Source organism: Micromys minutus (assembly GCF_963924665.1).
Source record: "Micromys minutus genome assembly, chromosome: 4".
Lineage (NCBI taxonomy): Eukaryota > Metazoa > Chordata > Mammalia > Rodentia > Muridae > Micromys > Micromys minutus.
The window spans coordinates 35,333,208-35,354,849 of NC_137973.1; the positions used below are offsets into that span (position 1 = coordinate 35,333,208).

Consider the following 21,642-nt stretch of genomic DNA (forward strand, 5'->3'; position numbering starts at 1 on the left):
CCCAAACTACCTGGACAGGTTCATTCCTCCCCTGGGATACCAAGTCTTTCTTGGCCTGCTCCCTCCCAGAAGCTCACAGTGGTGCTATCAGAGAAGCTCTAAACCCCCTCTCCCCCATTCCAGGAGGGAATGTTTTAACCCTCTCTCCAGCTGCAACCTTGGACAGCTAAGATGGGGAAAGGGTGGAGGGCAGGGTTGGAAGGACCAGGAGGAGCACTCCTCTACTGTGGCTCTTGTAGTGGAGAGCTGCTTCACAGGCGTTGTTCAGGAGTTGGCACAGTCATCTGTATAATAAAGACCCTCTACTAGTTAAACAGAGATGGCTACAAACAAGGTCCTGGCAGTGGGGGGTGGCCCTTCTGAGTCCAGGAAGAACAGTTATCACGACAGAAGTCAGCATTAGCCATTTCAGAGCAGTTCGGCCATTCAGATGAACTGCCTAAGCTCCCTTCATTCTCTTTTGCTCCTCTCTGAGGGGGCCATACATATTCAGAGCACGGTGGGAAGGGCTGGCTGGAACTGCCCTGCCCCGGTACCTCTTGGGAATGCTACTTCCATTCTCCACACACCTTTTCCTGATCTCTCCATGCTAGTATCCGAAGACATATTCCTACATCCTAACTGGCTAGCACCCTGGAGAGGAGACCCTCAAGCACTAATAAATCACCACCACTACCACGACCACCAAGGAATGTACCAAAGATGTAACTGGGAGGTGCTGTGCCAAGTGCTTTATGCACTATTAAACTAAGAATGCCAAAGCCTACAAAACAGAAATCCACGAAAGTCTTACTGACTCCAATACTCCACCACTCTTCTGGAATAATCCTGGAAAAAAATCAGGCAATAGCCACGCTAAAACCACCACAGATCTAAACAGGATGTCCTACAGACAGGCACAGAGCATTCGAGTGTCTACAAGTACTTAGCAGATTAACAGCTCCTTTTAAAGAAAAAATAATTACCTTCCTCGCTGGCACACTGCTGAAAAGGGGCCAGTTCTCCGGTGGTGAAGTAAGCCCGTTCTTAGGGCTGATCAGCAGAGCTCAGCCCTGCCCCCTCCATCTATTGTACCTCCTCCTGTACCCTGAGCCTTAGGAACCCTCCTTAATTAACAGAAGTCTGGTACTTTGGGCAGAGAGCTCAACCATAAACTGATTAGTATCCAACTCCTGCCAAGGGCTCGTTTAATACATTTGATAGCACAGAGAGATGGCTTAAAATGTGCAGATCAACTGGCCATTCCGCTTGGCCCTCTCTGTTTCAGCCATACACTAAACTGGGTCAACACAAAGCAACATTTGTTTCCCGAAGCAATTCAAGTTCTTTCCAGAGAGAAACTCCTTTCCACACTTATGATTCACACCCTCAGCTCTTAGAGTGTGGGTATAAGAAACATACATTCGAACAACCACTGAAGGCCTTTGGTAAAAGAACAGTCGTGAGCACCGTCCATTAAATCATCTACCTCCCCCAACTCCGAAATCAAAACGCACGGGATAAATTCAGTGCCAAGAAAAGGTTTGCTTCTCCGAAAAGGTTTTCTTTCCTCAGACAACTGGATAAGCACATCTCTTTTTGTCTCAACTTCAAAACTCTACAAATTTGGTACTCAAATGCACCAACTAATTCTTGCCAACCACCCAACTAACTCATCCCAAGCAGTATCTGTTCTTGGATTCTCTTTGTCTCTTTTGATCTCCATTATTTCTTTATGGCTACTGCTTTGTTCTTCGTTTTGCAAACCAACTTCGGGCTTCTTCTTCAAAGAGGAATACAAATCCTAGCAAAAAGACCTTAAAAAAGAAATCGCCATGAAGGCTCTGACACGTCTCAGATCATGTAACCAATGAACTAAGATGACCCGCCAGGTCCCACCCTGCCACCAATGGCACAGTGGCTCTGAAGATGAGAACAGGAACAGCTCATCTTTAGGACTTGGGGCTGTCTGTCTCAGGGGGTAAAGCTGACTTCCAAAGCCAAAGACATTCCCCACAGCTGAAGACAATGCCTAGGGCAGACTCAGCTCAGGCCACAATTCTAAGCTGTCCCAAACACGAAGCAAGAATTAGCCAATAGGGGAGAGTCCCCTTTCCAAAGATGATCATAAGTACTTCCTACCTGACCATTTAATGCACATAAAGTTCTCCATCAGTGCCTGGAAAGGGTGTTCAATAAATGGTAATTATAATTCTTAATGTGTCAAGTAAAAAACTGCGGGTCCTATCTTTTCTGCACAGGGACCCAACTTTCTTAAGAATGCTTCTATGGCAATACCACACACCGAGGATGCTCTATAAACTTAGCAGGTCATCTGTCTGCCTGGCTTTTGGTCACATCTTCATTATCCTATATAGGCCCCAGTTGTATTTGATGGAATGCACAAATTATATGTCTAGAGAAAACATCTAGGGTCAGCTGGTTGCCTCAGTTTCTGGGCAGAGAATGCAGCCTGCAGACTGTGACTAAAGGCTTGTGGCTGTACTCAGGCCCGACTGGCCTCCTGACAAGCATCCAAACAGCTGCAAACCATGAGTCATGGACAGAGAACAGGGTGAAGACTTGAGAGGAAGGAAGAGAAGAACACAGTTGTTTATATAATACTTACACTCCTGGTGAGCTCACAATTACACAAGGGCCTCTGAATACTCCAAGCCATGAATGCCTGCATACGGTTCTGGATTTTGGATGCACGGGTTTTATAGTATCTGTATGTTGGGCTGGCCTATTCCTTAAAAATCACGGGGAAGGTCTGGGCCTCTACATGCACTGGAGATGTGCACTGATAAAAAAATCACAGTGGTGCTGGCACTCTGCAGGAAAACAAGTGACAGGACCCTTAGGATAATAAGGGAGTCTTTCCCACAGTTTAGCCTCTTTCCCCTCAATCTCTGGAGAATATGTCACCAACAAATCCCTTCCCCTTACAAAGCCCGCTCCCCCCCAGAGCTTGCCCCTGATGTCTGACAGTGCCTGTACTTCCCCCAGGGTATGTGGGATCAATACACCAGGACTTCAAAGAAGTCCTCAGAATCGAGTGCAGGCAGAATTTAAAAAAAAAAAAAAAAATCCTGGAGCTAGGATTCAGAAGTTGGAGTGGAGAGGGAGGGGAGAGAGCCAGACTGGGGATTGACGGCACCACACAATGCAGTAGGATCAGAGCTATGAGACAGATTCAACTCCAGAGATGAATACGTCTCTTGGTGCTGACAACATATGTTTTATTTTGAAGGTTGCTAAGGAGAGTTCTAGCTGGGCCAGCATTGTTCCAGCTCAGGGCTTCACAGAGCCTGAGTGCAGGCTCCTGACGGCAGGAACGAGCTCTCTAGATAAGCCTGCTCCTTTCGCCCTTTACAGGACTAACACCCCCACACCCTGCTCACCCCTGCCTCAGTCCCAACTGCACTTTCCCTACCTCTTACTCCCTAAGGACGCTTCCCCTTGCACCTCACTACCCCTCAAAAGTTCCCATCTGTTTATTAGAGACAAACCGACAGGGAGCTCAGCCTGGATCCAGCACAGCCTCTATGAAAGACAGGGAAGAATTACATGGGGGCTGGAGACGTGCGCATATAGGAGGAGGATTAGCATCAGACAGAGGATGAAGTCATTTACTTGGCATTTAAAGATCGGTGTTGCCTCCTTAACCAAAGAAAACTCAAGTGTCTTTGTCAGAGCCCGAAGCCCTGTGAATCGTAAGTAAAATTGTAAGAGCTGACTACAGGCGGACCACTGTGGAAATGAAGCAGCCACACCCTGTCAGCCCCTCCCCCTAAGCTAAATCACCATTACCAGCCTTGATGAACAGAAGAAAGGCAAAGGCACTACAGGAAATAGAGATCAGCCAGCAACCTCATGTAAGGCAAGGCGGAGACGTGCTAAGATCACATAAGGATAAAGCGGGGACACCAGAGAGCAAACACGGTACAGTGAGGACAAAAGAGAGGACACCGATGACAATGTGAGGACACCAGGGAGCACGTATGAGAAAAATGAGGACTTGTCAGGGAGCACACATGAAAACATGAGGACACATACCAGGGAGCACACAGGACAAAATGAAGACTTACCAGGGGAGCACACATGAAAAGGTGAGCATTCTCCAGAGCACACACATGATGAAAGAGGACTTACCCAGTAGCACACACATTACGAAGCGAGCACTCTCCAGGGAGCACACATGATGTCGAGATGAGGATATATCAGTTGACATACGACAGTACAACACAGCCACAATCACGTATGTGATAAGGAAGGGCACTCCAGGGATCACATACATGACAAGCAGGATGACACGGTGAGCACCCCAGTCACCTTCCCATCTTACAAGCTGCTATAAAACATGGGGTGAAGTGACAACTCTGCCCCTCTGCTTGTGGCCACTACTCTACTATAAATGGTATTTTCAGATAAAACCATGGGGGGGGGGGTTCTAGGGCAGCAGGGGCAGAAAACATTCTCTTTCTCACTGAGCTCAGGGAGCCCTAGCCCAGGGCAGAAATATCCAGAAGTCTACGTAAAGGAAAGATAATGCTGTCTCCAACAAAGAGCCACTGCAAAGAGCCACTCAGCTGCGCTCTCAAAGGCCGGTACTCTTAACAACAAAGAAACCCACTTCCTGCAGCAAAGGCACGGGGCAAACACCACCTATGCTCTACCTGGCTGGTCTTCCTACTTCAGTCCATCCTGATTCCTTCTAGCCGGGGACCTGGGGAGCTCAAGGACACTTGTTTGATCCAAACATCCAAACGAGGCAGAATGCCCAGCACACCACACACTTCCTGAGTGCGCTGGAAGGATTAAGCAGAGAGGCTGAAAGTCGCTCTTCAAACTACTCACCTAGCCAGCTCACGCTTACACCAGACGGGGCAGACATGGCCTCTGCCACCTTGTGCCAGCTCCGGTTGTGTCCAGGAGCCCAGAGGGCCACGAGGCATAGATAGTAGCCGGAATTTTCTTTGCTAACATCTCGAACCAGTAGATGGTAAGAGCGGGTATCCACATGGCTGAGAGCAACGTGTGGTGAGCTGTGTACCAGGGAATCACGGTCCAGCCGAGCCAGCATATGGGAGGCAAGCAAAGAGGTATCGGGTGTCTTTTTGAAGTACCATGTCACCTCAGGCCGGACATCATCCACACGGTCTGTTGTGATGTTGCAAGAAAGGTCCAGGTCCTTCCCTTCAGTCACAGACACCGTCCTGGGCACAGCCAGTTGCAGAGCTGGAAGAGGGAAAGGAGACCATCAAGCCATCAAGTGACTGACGCTTGCCCCCTCTCCTCCCTTCTCCTTACCTCCCTCTAGATCACCTCTTTAGGTTGATTTATGGTGTTAAAATTAGAAGGCTTTGTGCAGTTGAAAGTGCTTGAGGAACGGTTAATGAATAAATTCATGACACACACTAAATTGGTGTTGGAAAAGAACAGCAACGAACACGAGTGAAGCATGCCTAAGGCTTTCGTGTACTTACTGTAAGTAGATTCTGAGAATAACAACACACGGTGGGGCACTATTATGGTCATTTACTGATACAGAGCTTAACGCACACAGGAGCTCCACGGTAGAGCCCTCCCCTAGCGTCACTGGCTCCAGCATCCTGGGGGTTGGGGTGGAAATTCCTACACAGATGAGCTAGGAAAGTGAAAACAGACAATTTCCCTAGTGATTTAGCTCTTCACAATGTGGCGTATATAGACCATGGTTCCTTCACAATGAGATGTATGTAGACTGTCATTTCCTTAGACACGCCTGGCTGAACCTCAAGCAGGAGGCATACTTTGAACCCCAAACCCAATGAGTTTTGCATCCTCCATACTACTGTTCTCTGATGACTGGGGACAATGAAAGCAAGCTATATTTAGGTAAATCCTTGAAGTATTGAGTGTCCCTGACTCAAGTGAGGTCTTGGTCAGCATTCCACTGCCAAAGCTTTTAAATGGAAACATTCTAGTCTATCCGGGGATTTTTTTTTTCTTTTTTCTTTTTAGAAAAGATGTGGAACATCTGTAATCAGAGTGGAAAATTTCAAGTCACAATGATGCTCTGGGAACTGTCACTAAACGACAGCCAACTTCTCCCTGTAGAGTCAAGTGAAATACAGTCCCCATCTTTCAGCAAAACCCATTCAGCAGCCATGACACTTCCCAGGATGCTCAGGGACAAGGACTGGTGTCCAGTTCAGAAAACACCTACCCTAAGAACTCATGGCCCGTGGAAGCTATTGCTTCCCCATGAGTATTTCCAAATCTCAACATGTATTTCAAGCAATTATTTTAAGCCAAGTTCAACAGCCATCCCAGCACATGACAGAAAGTGAGGTGGTCATCGTGTTAGGAAAAAGGGTTGGAAGAGGACAGAGAGCAAGCTTCAGGGAGAAGTGCCACTTCTATGGGTTTGGAATGTAAGAGAAGGTCTGGGCAAAACCTATGGCAGTCCAGGCTTTCTCCGGTAGAATATCCCTAAACCTTCAAGTTCAGACATTATGATTTGTACTCCCACAGGAGGACCCACCACACAGGTGATACAGTTTTGCTATTCAGTGGCTCAGTGTCACTTACAATGTCATTGTGGTCAGAGAACATGAGCAGTCACCTGTGATTGATTAAAAGCAAAAGACCATCCCAACAGTTGGGTATGGTAGGAAGTGTCTACAATCCCAGCATTTGGGAGGCAGAGGCAGGCAGATCTCTGTGAGTTCAAGATAATCCCATGAGTTTCAGGTCAGTAAGACTGTCTAAAAGCAGTATTAAATATAAAGAAAGAGGGCTGTAAGGATGAGGGGAGAGGAATGAGGGAGAGAGGGGGCACACACAGGAGCTCACAGCCCTTGAGCAGTGATCCTTAACTTAGGATCCACAGAGAATTTAGGGAGCCTCTGCACGTGGATGAGATAATTTGTTCCTACTTTTATTTTCATTAAACTTCACTGAGCCGAGACATTGCATCTCCTGCCTTGGTGAAAATACACAACAAGGTGGTAAGTATGGCCAATTCCCGGGGCCTTGGTCACCAACAGAAATAACGGTTTTCTTCCTACATGACTTTACAACAGATACAGACATCGGAGACATCATTTGCATTCACTGCTCCCTAGAAATTATGATGGTTGTTAGGCCTGTCAATGTAACTTATTATTCATGTGTTAATAATGAAGCAAAGTATTAGTATAAAACAAATCTGTCTTAGAGATATTTTCATAACTATTTCAGTATAATTCTTATCCCATCACCTCATGTATTGTTTCTTGATTTTAGACGATTACAGGCTTCAAAAGACAGTCAAAGAGGCCCATTGCACACAAGAAGACCACAAGGCCAAGTGTGCTCGTGCAAGCCTATAGTCCCAGCTATTCTGGAAACTGAAAGTTCAAATCCAGATGGAGCAACTCAGCAAGGCTCAACACCAGAAAGGATGGTGAGGCACAGCCTCAAGTTGGGGCTCTAGCTACTGTAATCTGCCTGAGAGCCCCAGTCATGTAACTAAATGCTATAGGTTTGAGGGGCAGTGTTTACGACTGAAACTCCTCCATCTAATGGTAAACCTGCTGCAAAGCTAAGCTCTTTATCCCGCCTGCCTCATTAAAATGGCTGTTTGATATACACTGAATAGCTAGAGGTTTCCTGTGGCAGATTCCAGACAGCCACTTGGCTAAAGAAGGTGACCTTAGTCCATGGGGAAAGTCATTTTGGCAGCCAATGGAGCCAAGACCCACAGTGATGGCCACGTCTCAGCTGCCACAAGCCACTCATGAAGATGTTTACACCCCTTTTCAGGTCCCAGAAATGCTGCTGGAACCATGTGTGTTGCACAAAAAAAAAAAAAAAAAAAAAAAAAAACAATCACTGGTTATAGCTTCCTGCTTTCCTTCCCAGCAAACAGAATTGGCCACATACTCACATTCCTGGGAGGGGATGAGTCAGCCAAGGTCTCCTCAGAGGCAGGAGCCTCCACTATCAAAAGATATTAGACTCCTAGACAAGCAAGCACACCCAGGCTATCCCAGCAGTGACATTAGCCTCGCTGAAGCTGCAGGCTCTGTGACCTGTGATTGAGCCTGCAGTACCTCTGAGCCCAGGTCCCAGCACACTGGGCTTCCTACCAATGCTTGCTGAACAGTAAGTCAATAATGGTTTCTCCTCTCATTTCTCCTCTATTTCTGTAGACTTCCCAATGTCCCTTTTCTGTCTTCTTATTTCTGCAGTTGGGATTTTTTTAAAGGGGTATTTTTGCAAAGTCTAGGACAAAAATTAATTTATGTGGACCCTGGCTGGACGCAGACATAGAAAGTATGAAGAAGCCTGATCCCTGAGGAGTCTGTTACCTGTCAGGGGATGGTGCATCTCCACCAGGAAAGGCAGCAAGTTTGGAGTCAGCCATACATACAAGCCCACAGCTATCAGGGAAGGCAGACCCAAGGAGAAAGGAAATACTAAACAAACAAACAAAGCCAAAGCAGTGGGTGTGATTGGATCCACCCACAGCTCCAGGGAATACCAGGTGGGCTCTAACAGCCATTTCTTAACCTGTGAGTCAGACCGGAACCTTCCTGTGCAAGATAAGCAATGCATAATGGGAAGGCAAACTCAGCTCAAAACTGAGGTGTTTGTCAAGCTACCAACACCACTCAGGTCCCTTCGCCCATGTGGGTGGGGGATGGGAGGGTGAGGTGGGGGCTAGGGAGCTTTACTGGTCTCGTCCCATAGTCTCAATCAGGGGTGACACCATTTGTAAAGCTCACCTGTTGGCTGGATCACCACAGCGGCCACTTCCACAGCTTTTTCTTGGATTTCTTGCCAGCTGCCTTGATCTGTGATCCACTCGCTGACCACACATCTGTAGGAACCCTGGTCTGCAGAGAGCGCCCGGGCTACGGAGAGGCGGTAGGCATTGCTGCCCACTGTGTCCAGGCGTACGTCCCCACTGTGGTAGCGCTGTTCATAGCCAGGGCCTGGGTGAAACCTGCCCTCGTGGCTTAGGGCTAGGATGCTTCGGTGCACTGGGCCACGGTGCAGTTCCCACCGAAGTGCCAGGTGTGTGTGCAAGGGTGATGTGGTAGATGCGATACATCGAAGTTCGAAGGGCTCCCCCTCGCGCAGGCTCAGGCTTGGAGGAGGCCGGGAGCTGGGGCCCACCACCAGGGCATCTGCCAGCACTGTGGGGAGCGGAGAAAAGATGTCAGTCAGTGGTCACCAAAGGTTCTACCCCATAAGGAAAGAACAGGCCTGACTTCCATGACTCTGCCCTTGAGCCATGGTGGTTACCCAAGAAGGATTCCTTATTCTATACTGAAGTGATCCACCCACAATCTCAACTGACTTTCAGACTTGAACAAAAAGGTAAATGAGACAATAAAACTCCAGCTAAAATGGGTTTGTCGGTGCTTCCGTCACCATGATGTACATTACTGTGCCCTCTGTGCCTTAGTTTCCTGGAAAGGGGGATGATGACTGTCCCCACTTCACAGAGTCAACTGGGGAGCCCAGCGAGTACCAGGACAGTTCAAGGCACCGAGACAAAACAGCGTGCTATAACCACCAAACAATCCTTTGGTTAGAACACAGAGATGGAGGAGAGGGCCTGCCATTTAGAGACAAGGGAGCTGCCAAGAGTCAAGATGTCCAGGGAGAGAGGATGGCAGGAGCTGCCTGTGGTTCCATGTGGCTCACGGAGTATTTCCACAGGACAGAAGGGGACAAGAAATGCTGAGGGTTCTGCTTCTACCTCTTACCACCTACTGGAAAAAGCTACCACTTCAACAGTCTAGGAAAGGGGTGGGTTCAGAAGTGCTGGTGACGGGTGCTGGTGATCTGGTGGAGTCAGGTGGAGGCCGTCAACTAAAGGCCGGGAAAACCTTCCAAGCTTATCAGGAGCTACACACGTGGACTTCAAGCGCCAGAATTTATCATCTCCTTGGCTTTTCCCTTGATCACACACTCTGAAAGGGGTTACTCCAGATAGCAGAAACTCCTCTAGAAGAACACTTCCCATAGGCCCACCTTGTCCACATGAACATGGTGGTCTTCTAGCACACACGTCAGCCTGTGAAGACAGTAGCATGGCTTCGTTCTCAAGGCCAGTTCCTCACTGAGGAGGAAGGATGGGCAGATGTAAGGCCCACAAAGCTGAAGGCCAGACAGATGCTGGACCACAGATAGCTCCTGCCAGAGACTCCAGCCGGGCAGCCAGCCAGCCTCTCTCATGCTGCCTTCCTGCTCTCCCGAGCCAAGAACAGCCTCCCTTTGCTTTCTTGCCTTCAAAGACAAGCAGAGATGGAGGGTGGGGACTCCTGTGTCACCCTTTCTCTTCTCACAATAAATCACTAGAGTGTATCTGACCTGAAGGAGGGGCTTGGGGTGTGGGGCTGTTGTACTGTTTAACTTAGTGCAAAAATGTCTGATGGGAAATCCTTTTTAAAAGTCAGGGTTTCTTTTTCCCCAGCTCTAGAAGTCAGCTAGGGCTTCGCATATAGAGGCGAGCACTCTACCACTAAATTTCAAGTTTCTCATGCCCCAATCTCCCATCCCCAGATGGAGTCACACTGAGCTCAGGCTGTCTGCGACTTTCTGTCTAGTTCAGTCTAGGTTAGCCTCAAACTTTGAACCCTCCTGCCTCAGTTTCCCAAGCACTGGGATCCTGGGATCCACCCTAGCCAGCTACACTCTGAACCTTTCATCAGAAGATGGAGCAGGTCAGTTTGATGGCTTAGTGCTTTGGTTCCTATTTTATGGCACTGCTGACATGTCATCCCCTCACAGTTTGGTAAAGAACCGGCAATAGTGAGCTACAGCAGTGTCTTCCAACCACAACGAAGGTGGACGTCTGGACCCACCTACTTCTTTTCTATTACCATTTTCCACTTTCCAAATAATTATAAAATACTCCTGCTCGGATACAAATATTTTCAGAAACAAGGCAGGACACAAATAAATGGGTGATTAATAATAATAATGTTTCTGTTTTGTTAGCCTCAAATTAAAATGGCTCCTTCTTGCTCATTTACTAATGAGCTATGTCATTTTAAGCAAGTAATTAACCTATGCTCTGCCATCTCATGTGTGAAACAGGGAAACAGCCTGTCCTATATTCTTCGCTGGATGCTGATAATTGAATGTGTGAGCAAACCCAACAGCACTTGGAAGGCAGGGAAAACCCAAACTCAAGCTATTCCAGATGCCTATGATGTCAGCTCTGCATAGCTGGGCTCATGAAAGAGCAGTAACCACATGGTTTCCCATCTATGAAGAGCAAGTACAACTTCTGCTGCAAACAGGTATAAACTCAGGAAGACCACAGAGAAAAAAAAGACATGAACTTTGAAGTATCTATTCCTACCATAGAGCACAACCTCAGAGTGAGTGTCTACCAGCTTGTCTCTCAGCTGAATGCTCACTATGACAGGGCTGGAGAGGCCTGGCTCAGGTTAACTCTTCTCTCTCCATACCTTTAAAGGTAGGCTGTGTTGTACAGAGGAAGCTGAGGCACGGACTGAGCCAGGAGCCATTTTTAGCAGACAAATGGAAGAGCCAGAAGCCAACTCCATAGGCAAGTTGTCTGCAGAGCTGCACTCTCACCGCTGACCACACCACGGTGCCTACACACCACTGGCCTTTAGATTGGCCAGAATTACACAGGGAAAGGAGAAGGGGTTCTCAGGAGTCACCTGGTCCACCCTCTGCCCATCATCAGGTAAGATGCCATCTCTGCAATGGACGGGGACTGAATCTCTGCAGCACTAGAACGGCAGAGGGAGGTTGGCCCCTCGTGAGGACTGTACCTTTAACCTGCACTGTGTCCTCATAGTTGCCCTGGACAGTGGCGTCTGTGCTTGGGGTCGAGCACTTGTAGTGGCCTTGGTCCGAGGGCTGGACGTTCTTTATGTGCAGCTCCACAGCATCATTGGCAGTTCTCCTCAACAGGATGTCGCCCCGCTGCAGCCGCTCCCGGTACAGCTGCGCTGGGAAGCCCACCTCCCAGGTGCTGGCGAGCTCCACAAAGCCGCTCCCGGAAGACGAGAAGCTCCAGTCAAAGTTCTGCTCGCTGGGGCCGTCGTAGTCACTGACGTTGCAGGGGATCACCAGCTCAGTGCCCGCCACTCGAACCAGGGTGCCCTCGGGGACTCTCACCACACGCCCTCGGCAGACAGCTGCAATGACAGGAAACAAAAGGTGGGCGTTAATCACAGAACAAAAGTGACACTTGAAGGATGCTTCTGCTCTGGGACCTAGGGCAGAACATGCATCAGAATCTCAGAAAATGGACCCTGCAGAAGGGAATTAAGCCATTCCTGAAATTATGGGTTGCAAGTAGCACCTTGAAATGAATGCCTTCCACACAACCAGTTTCCCAGGGCTGACAGGCAGACTAAATATGAAAAGTGGGCTAACCGTGGCCTCAAACAGCTTTGTCTCTTCTCCTAGGATTTAACAGATTGTTATACGCAATGAGATATGGAAAGGTTCTGTATTTAAGGAAAAGACGTGGCTAAGCATGTATTTATATTTCTGCCCGTCCCACATCAACCTTCATCCCTCGAGATCATTCCCAAGACCTGATTTATAATGATGGATGCCAATTTTCAAATCCTAGAGCAGCCCGCTGATAAAATGATTTAACTCTGGTTATCTGACATTGGTTATAAATTATTTTTAAAATATGACAATTCCACCAAGTATTAATTTTCTATTTTCTGGCTCATTTCCTTCCCTCTACTCTTCACCCTGATCTAAATTCAGAAGGCGGATGGGGAAGCTCAGAGGGAGGGAGGCTGTCTGGTACTGTTGGGAATACAGCGGCTGTGGTGGGAGCAAAGTGCAGTGGACAGAGCACAGTTGGCTGGCACTGCCTGTCAGGAGAGCCTTGATCCACAGAGCTCTGGAGCAGAACCCTTAGGGAGAAGTATTTGCAAGTCCCTTTAGAAGGCTTCCTTACAATGAACTTCATTCAGCACGTGTTGTGGTGTTTACGAATTCTGCTTTTCCAGTTAGAACGGCAAAGTGTACCTCTCTCGATATTCTACAAGTAGGCACAGCAATGAGTCGTACAGGAGAGAGCAAGGGCTCTGTACCCAGGAGACAGGAGTTAAATCTCTCTTAGCTTGCCTCCCTTGATTAGAAAGTGACATAAGATGGTATTGGTGAGCTAATAAGACAGAACGTGCAGCTGAGAGCCCTCTATGTAATATGGGCTCAATATGACGGGGCTTCCTGCTGTCGCTATTGTATTTCTGTGTGACACACACATAATTCTGCTGAATTCTGAAATCCGGCATGTCAGAACACAGCCTTAATTGGGAATACGGTCAGAGACGATGTCATCAGGCAAGCTGTGATGCGGTCATATGGTACAGGGTAGGCCTCTGAGCCAGTATGACAGGCAAAGGGAGAGATCAAAGTGATGTATCTAAGAACTGAGAAAACCAAAGATTGGCATCGAGCCAGCATGAGCTCCGGAGAGGCAGGCCCGAGCCTCCCTCCCAGCCTTAGAAGGCACAGACTCTGGCCACCTTGCTTTGACCTCTAGCTTGTAGGGAAAAGACTATTGTTGAAGCCACCTGGTCTGTACCATCCGTCCTAAAAACTAATACTTCAGGGCTGCTTGTTTATTGCTGGTGTAATTCATGTTTTTTTAAACCCTGTGGCTGCCTATTAATGGGTCCCAAAATGAATTTATAGTGGTTGTGTGTGCTTTGAAAAATGGAATTTTAAATGAACAGAAGCGATTGGAGTGCAACGCACTTGGTAAGGGATAAACACTGCCAATTACAGCACGTTGTTAGGTAAACAAAGGTGGGTGTGAGTCAGATCACGATGCAAACCTAACATAAATTTGGGTCAGGGTTGAAAAAAAAAACAAGTTGAGGGCCATTTTTACAAACCAACTCTTGTTTCCTTTAACCTCAAACACATTATCAATTATCATTTCCTCTGGGAAAGAAAAAAAGGAAGCAACCATGTCAGAGAAATAGTGACAGAGACAATGTGAGACACTATTCAAGGAAGGGAACTGACTGTCTTCCTATCCAGGCTGAGCTGGGGTCAGGTCCAAAACAACTTTCTGTCCTAAGAAAAGCTGCCTAACCCCAATCATGCCACTGTCCTTAAAAATTAAATAATGTGGGGCTGTGGATGGCACACAGAGTACCTACTTCATATGTGTGAGGCCCAGGGTTCTACCCCAACACTGAAAATAAAGATAGGTAGGTAGGTAGGTAGGTAGGTAGGTAGGTAGGTAGGTAGGTAGGTAGATAGATAGATAGATAGATAGATAGATAGATAGATAGATAGATAGATAGATGCATACATATATATACACACAGACTCACTGATTAATTAAATGAAGTATTATATGCTTATAACCCCAAATACTCAAGAAAAGATCACTTCAGTCTAAGAGCTGGCAGCTCCTTGACATAGTAAAACCCTATCTCAAAAACAGAACCTAGACGAGCAGGAAGTGGAGAGCAGGGGGCATATGCATGCTTAAATACAGATGTATACATGTATAAAATTATGGAAGAACTTTGTCTTAAGAATTACTTATTTGTTTTATATATATGAGTACACTGTGGCTGTCCTCACACACACCAGAAGAAGACATCAGATCCCATTACAGATGGTCAGGAGCTACCATGTGGGTGCTGGGAATTAAACTCAGGACTTCTAGTAGTCAGTGCTCTTAACCGTGATTCGTCTCTCTGGCCCCACTAAAGAACTTTTTAAAAACCAGAGGGAAAACTATAGAGGTTGGTAAAGTCAGAAGAATGGGGCAGTCACATAGCCTCACACAGAGGGGGGGAATAATGCCAAGCTCTGCTGAATGGAGCTAGAAAACAGCCGTCCTCTTCCCAGAGCAACTCCGTGCCTACAGACTCCACCCATGGCCTCACAGTCACTACGTGGAACAGACTCCAGCTGACCTTGAACCTCAGATCCTAGGGATGGGGATCTGGGCAAAGGTCAGGGAGATCACAATTCCTCCTGGATATTTTCAGCTTCTCACAAAGATACCTCTGCTTCTGGTAGACTCAGGTACTACACAGACGATTCACTGGACATCTGCCACTGGGCAGCACTCCTGACCATATAAGGAAGCTACTTACAGAACAGCAGGTCTGAATGAACACAGACCACAGAGGCAAAAAACGGCATGTGAGTCTCTGGGTGCAGCCCAGCCTTCTGCAGCATTTCCTCCACACTCCAGCACATGCACCCATGTACACACATGCCCTTCTTCTGCTGGACATGGCAGCTTCCTACACTTGGCTTTCATGCTTTTTAAGCTAATTTCCATCTCTGGTAACTTAAAAGAGTTTTGAAGTAAAATCTCTGTCTACTCAGTGACAACCCCTCTACGGCTGTGATCACCACTGCTCAAAAAGAAAACAAGCAATCGATTCTTTACTTAATTTTAGCGATGAGCAGACCGTTCAGGCTCTCTCGATGGGAGCTTTCGTACAGTGACCTTCGGAGAACCACCGAGCCCTCTGCCCAAGCTTCGATCTCTATAATGTGGGACCCAGAGCACCCGAGGAGATGACTCAGCCAGTGAAATACTTCTCACTCAAGCATGGGGATCTGAGTTTGGATACCCATGATCACATAAAAAAGCTTTGAATGGTCTTGTACAAGTGTAACCTAGTGTGGTGGGGGTGGGGCGGACAGATACAGATGGATCCCAGAAGTTTGCTGGTCAGCTTCGGTCTAGCTAATTGGTGTGTTACCCTAACCCCAGAAATGTGGAAAGATGCCGAGGAGGACACTCAGTGTATACCATAGCCTCCACACTTACCTGCACACACATGCATGCACACCTGAGTCCATGCAAGCTCCTGTATATGGAACACAAACACATATATACAGCACATATACATGGAGAAAAGATAAAAAAAACTGACCATGATCAACTCTCTGTTTCACCCTGCACCCATGGGGAAAGGTCCAGATGAACTAGTGCTCACAACAGTGCCTGGCGTGTGGTAAGGATCTGAGGCAATGTTTGAGGTGGGATACTCTAGAATAAACTTGACCGTGACCATTCACCTCCCAAGGCTCACCAGAGAACTGCCAAATGTGTAAATATTCCGTATTTCTATTCCTTGGCAAGACGTTGTCCCCCAGGGCTTTCAGGCCTGAGCCTACTTTCCTTTTGAGGTTTCTGTCTTTATTCCTAGTGACTGGAGGTTTGGAAACGAATCCAGCTCATTAGCCCAATTCTCCAAGCTTTTCCCCACATGGCTACCAGAGTCCTTTCTTGTTTTAAAAACACAAATCCTGTCATTCCATGGATCAAAAAATTTTAAGGACTTTTTTATTTTTTATTTTTTGTGTCTCAGTATTTATATACCTTGCAAGCATATCTATAGGGTATGTGCATGCCTGGTGCCTGTAGAGGCCAAGAGTGGATATTACTGGAACTGGAGTTACAGTTGTGAAATGGCACATGGTTGCTAGGAATCAAACCTGGGTCCTCTAGAAGAGCAGCCATCCCCCCAGTTCTATGGATCAGAATTCTTCAATGGATGCTTATCAAATATAGCAAACACTTCTCCCAGTAAGCCCTCCCATACTGTGGCCACCCTGGTCCAGGCTACATTCCTCACCACCATTAAGGCAATAATTCCCTCACTGGTTTCTTGGCTTTCTATCCACTACAATGCAACCTTTCAAAACCATGCATTAGATTACACTTTCCTCTGCCCTAAACTTTCCAGTCATTCCCCCACTTCACCTCCAAATCCTTGTTTTGTTTTCTGGACTCTACATTCTATTCCTCTCCCTCCATGATACTCAGTTACGCTTAACTCTTAAAATTTCCTTAAACAGGCAAGAGCCAGTCTAACTTTAGGGCATTTAATTTAAAACAAGTTTTTGAAAATTATGTGTACGTGTGTGTGTGTGTGTGTGTGTGTGTGTGTGTGTGTGTGTGTGTGTACATGAATGCAGGTACCCATGGAAGACAGACACATCAAATGCCCTTGGATGAGACCTAACATGGCTGCTGAGACCTGAACACATTCAGACACTTTGCAAGAGCTGTACACGCTGCACACGTAACCACTGAGCTGTCTGTCTCTCCAGCTCAAACCTCAGGGCACTTGAATATCGTTTCAAGGCCCAAACACTGAAGGTCATTCACCCTACTGGTTCTACAACCAGCCTTTCCTGGTCCCCTAAAATGGTACCTCCCATTTTTACTGACCTTAAAACTTCCTCTTACCAGTGGTCATTACTGTCTTTATGCACTCAGAGTATTATTATTATTTTTTTATTATTATGATTAACCATCTATCTCTTCCCATTATGAGCAGTGACCATTATGTGTCTACAGCAGGGTCTGGTTCACAAGCTATCCAACAAGTGTCTGCCAAATGGAAGACACACAAGGTTCTTCATGACCTGGCCCATGGCTACCACCTTCCCCACTAATGCTTATACTTGGACAAAAACAAACTACCTTCCTTTCTGGAAATGTCACCATGCCCTGTGGTACCCAGGGCCTCTGTTGAACTGTCTCCTCTGGCCAGCATTGCTTCCTAGCAATGCTCTTGCTCAGAGGAGGTTTCAGTACCTTCATACCTTCCCTGTGTGAATCATCTCTTTTTCCCAGGACCACCAAGGTACTCATTCCCTGAATTCTGCTGCAACCTGCACAAGTACATGGATGGAAGCCATGTTGTAGTGTCTCTGGGGAACCAAACCAGTGGTAGCAGATGCTTGAAAGAGCAAATGCTAATCTGGAAACCTATGAGCCTGAGTAATGTCTTGCATGCAAGAACCCTGGGTGTCCTCTCAGCCGAGCAAACAGAGATTTAAGATTTTGGTAGCAGAATTTCAACTTGCCAGCGGCAATCTGGTATTTAGCACAGATTCCCCTTAATATTGTTAAATAGCAGCAAACGATACTTAAAAATAAATAGAACTTGTAGAAGGGAGAGCATATGGCTCTTCTCAAATCAAGAAGAGTATCTGCAGAGCCACACTTGCCAATTTTTGTCACAACCTTTGGTAACAGCTGATGATTGAGGGAAAGACAAATTCCCTCTGAATTTCCAGTGCTTCAAATTAAGAGTCCTGATTGTTTCTGTGCTTAGACAATGTTACCATAGCTCTGCATAAAAATGTCTTTTATAAGGAACAACTCTGGGCAGTGAGGTGACTCAGTGGGTAAGGAGTACTTGCTGGGCCAGCCCAGCCACCCCGCTCCATCTCCAAAAGGCACGTAAAGATGGAAAGCAAAAAGCTACTCCACAAGTTGCCCTCTGACCTACATCGCATTCACAGGCACATGCTGAGGCAGGAGGACATACAGTAGTAACATGTAAATTAAAAAAATAACAACTTTAAAAAATGATGGTTTTATTTGTTCCCAGGGGTCAATAAAAGAAACCTTTATATGAAAGCCTTTTCGTTTAAAGTTTTGTTTCATTTGTTTTATAGTCCAGGCTGGCCTCAAACTTAACGTCCTCTCGAGTCCTGGGAGTAAGTGCCTGAGTGACTGGTCCTGTTGGAAACCATTTTTTCCCTAACTTTAAAGTTCTACTGGGAGTTAGCTAGGAGAGCACTTTTAACATGCAGGAAGTACTAGGCTCATCCCCAGCACTGCACAAACTGAGCCTGGAGGCTCAAGATCCTCATCAGCTACACAGCCAAGTTAGCCTAGCCTACAGAGGAGCCTGCCTCAAAATAAAGTACGATCGAGGACATTATCATGTTGCATTAAAAAAAAAAAATCCACCTGATAAAAAACCAGTAAAATTTAGTTAAAAAAAAAAAAACTCAACAACCCACACAAACAGAACCACAATTAAATAAATAAATAAATAAATAAATAAATAAATAAATAAATAAATAAAGCCAACCAAATCTATGTATGGAACAACTGTACTCTTCTATTCCAGAAAACACAACCTCCACAGGTATCTTTGACTTTCTGGGCCTCAGAATAATTTAAATCTTCAAGACATAAGAAGGGCACATAGGAGAGGACAGAGAAGGCTTCTACCCCAAAAGAACGAGTGCCGATCACCATGGCTAAGAGCCTTGCACTTGCTGTGACAGCCTGCTCGGCTTGGGTCCCCTTAGAGACACCGCAAAACCATCCAGAAGCACCCACTGACTTTGGATTCTTGGTGGGACACAGTCCAAGAGCAGAGTCACATGAGGGGAAATCTGAGTGCTTGGGACCTCAGTTTCTTCAAAACATGGATTGTTCTTGGAATGCACTGTGCTGCTCCCAGAGTATCAAAGGAGAGGGTTTACCTCAGAATACTTGCTGCCGATTGCTTCCATTAATCATACGCCTCTACAGGAAAGGCATGCTTTTGCCACGTGCAGCCTGTCCTGGTATGGTAATTGTACTTTAACTCATGTGATTCTCAGAGTACAGATTGTCTGATGCTCTAAATAAAGTTAGCCATTGCCTGAGTCTTTAGTCCGTCTCGGTTTTTAGCACCCGTTCTACCAGGTCCCCAATTAGAGCAGTAAACAGATTCTCACATGATCTTTTTCTTAAGTTTACAGGGAAAACATTATTGAATACAATGGAGGCTAACTTCATCTGTCATTATTCCAACCTCTAAGTCCTTCCCGCTCAAAATATAAAATTCCTATTTCCTTTTTGTGCCCTGGCTTCAAGGAGCATCAGTATTAAATATGACATTCAACTCTGAAAATCATTTAGCGTAAATTTCAAATAATTATCTCCTTCCTTTTTACTTTCCACACTGCCTTGTGAGATTAGCGTTTTATCCTATTTTAAAGTTTTATTGTAAGTTCTCTCCAATATTTGGGGGAGGGGGAGATCTAAAACATGGCTAACTCAGATTTTCCCTTGTAGGGGGTCATTCTAGTATAATAAAGTGGTGTGGATCAGATACCTTTGAGAAGCAGCACAGTGGTCAGGTTAAAACAGACTAGATCAATGCCTCCGTGAGGAAGGAATCAGTCATGTAAGCCCAATGATGCCCCATGTCTCTGCTCTTGAGAAATCTGCCAGTTTTCAAGTGGTTTAGGTCACAAAATGTTCATCCAAACACTGAGCTTTAGACACTTCACAGGGCCAAGAAATAATTCTTAAGTTTAGGAACACAATGAGGGCTAATCTGAATCTATTTGGGGGTGGGAAAACCAACTAAGGTGTGACCCCGGCAGATATGACACTGGGCCTCTCTTCACACAATAGATATCTCAAAGAAACTTATCCGAGGGCCGGGCAAACTGTTGGGATGCTAAGCACAGAAGAAAAACTAATGGCTTAAACCACATGTGTATTCCCAGCACTCAGGAGGTGGAAGTGGAGGGAATCACAGAGAGTCTGAGGCCAGCATAGTGAATTCCAGGTCAGCCTGGGCAATAGAGAAAGATCTTGCTCCAAACAAATTGCTTAACAAGTACATAAACATTGAAAACCATACTCACAGGAGAACACCAAACTGGAATTCTGAATTCACAAAGCAAGGCAGGTCAATCTTTTGACTTTTAGCTCTAAGCCTAGAAGAGCCATGCTCTTGGGTCAAAAGCAAAGCTGGAAACAGAACTAGAGTCAGCAAGACTGCTCATCCTAGCTACTCACTGGAGAGCGTGAATCTTCTCCATCTACAGGTGCACCAGAAAAAAGCCTATCATCTTGGTCAGAAGATGAGGTCATCCAGGGAGAGAACAGCTTCTCCATGTTCAACTACTTTTTACGGGACAGTCACAATACTACGACCAGGGCCAGAGAGTCTGCTCCACAGAAGATCACTTGCCTAGTAAGTGCAAGGCCCCTGGGATCAATCCCTACTATCACAAAGACTGAATTAAAACAATGAACTGAAAAGATGGCTCGGTGTTTGAGAGTGTGTACTGATCTTGTGAAGTTCAGTTCCCAGCATCCACTTTGGAAAGCTCGTTATCACCTGTGACTACAGTCCTGAGGGATCTTAATCATCTTCTGGCCCTGGAGGGCACTTGCACATACATGTGTCCCTACATATGCATGAATGAAGATACTAATAAACAAAAGCTAAAAAATGAGATGACAGAACCAAATAGCTAAATTAAAAGGGAGAAAACACACATTAGAGAGAGAGCCATAGATACGGAGATATTGATGTTCCCAGACATGGATATTAAGGCAAACATAACCCATTAAGGAACTAGCAAACAGGACTTTTACCTACTAAACTGGAATCTATTGAAATGGAAATTTAAATTCTAGGAATAAAATTACAATTCCTAATATCAAGGATTCACTAAGTGGTCGTGTTAGCAGATTATCGGTAGATCAAAGCACCCAGTATAAGGAATCTACCTGACTCCAGGTATAAGTGGATAAAAACATAAAAGCAGGAGGAGAGAAAAGAGGGCAACAATAAAAAGGTTACAAATGTGTGAGATAGCATCCCAGAAGGTGTGAGAGAGAAACTAAATTCTTGAAGAGATAATGGCTAAGATTTTTCTTAAACTGAATGACACTATGTTGCAAAAACAAGCTGCATTATATATCACAGCCAGGGTAAATACGGGAGTGCAGCTCAGTAAAATTGCTGAGAGGCAGAGAAGGGAGCCATCCCACAGCCAGTAACTGACATTCAACAGAACCGATGCGGCTCGTAAAACCACAGAATGGCAGCCTGAAAGTGATTTTTAAAAAAGTAACTGCCAGCC

The 21,642-nt window shown here is 46.1% G+C and overlaps 1 protein-coding gene across 1 annotated transcript in view; it reads right to left on the bottom strand.

The window, feature by feature from the left end:
* Positions 1-21,642, bottom strand: part of PTGFRN (prostaglandin F2 receptor inhibitor) — a gene marked incomplete at its 5' end in the record, with an annotated part of 65,533 nt that overhangs the window by 24,643 nt on the left and 19,248 nt on the right. The window contains 3 exons of the mRNA XM_080915514.1: positions 4,840-5,220; positions 8,736-9,149; positions 11,772-12,140. Of these exons, the coding sequence (XP_080771640.1) occupies positions 4,840-5,220; positions 8,736-9,149; positions 11,772-12,140 (1,164 nt within the window). The remainder of the gene's footprint in view (positions 1-4,839; positions 5,221-8,735; positions 9,150-11,771; positions 12,141-21,642) is intronic.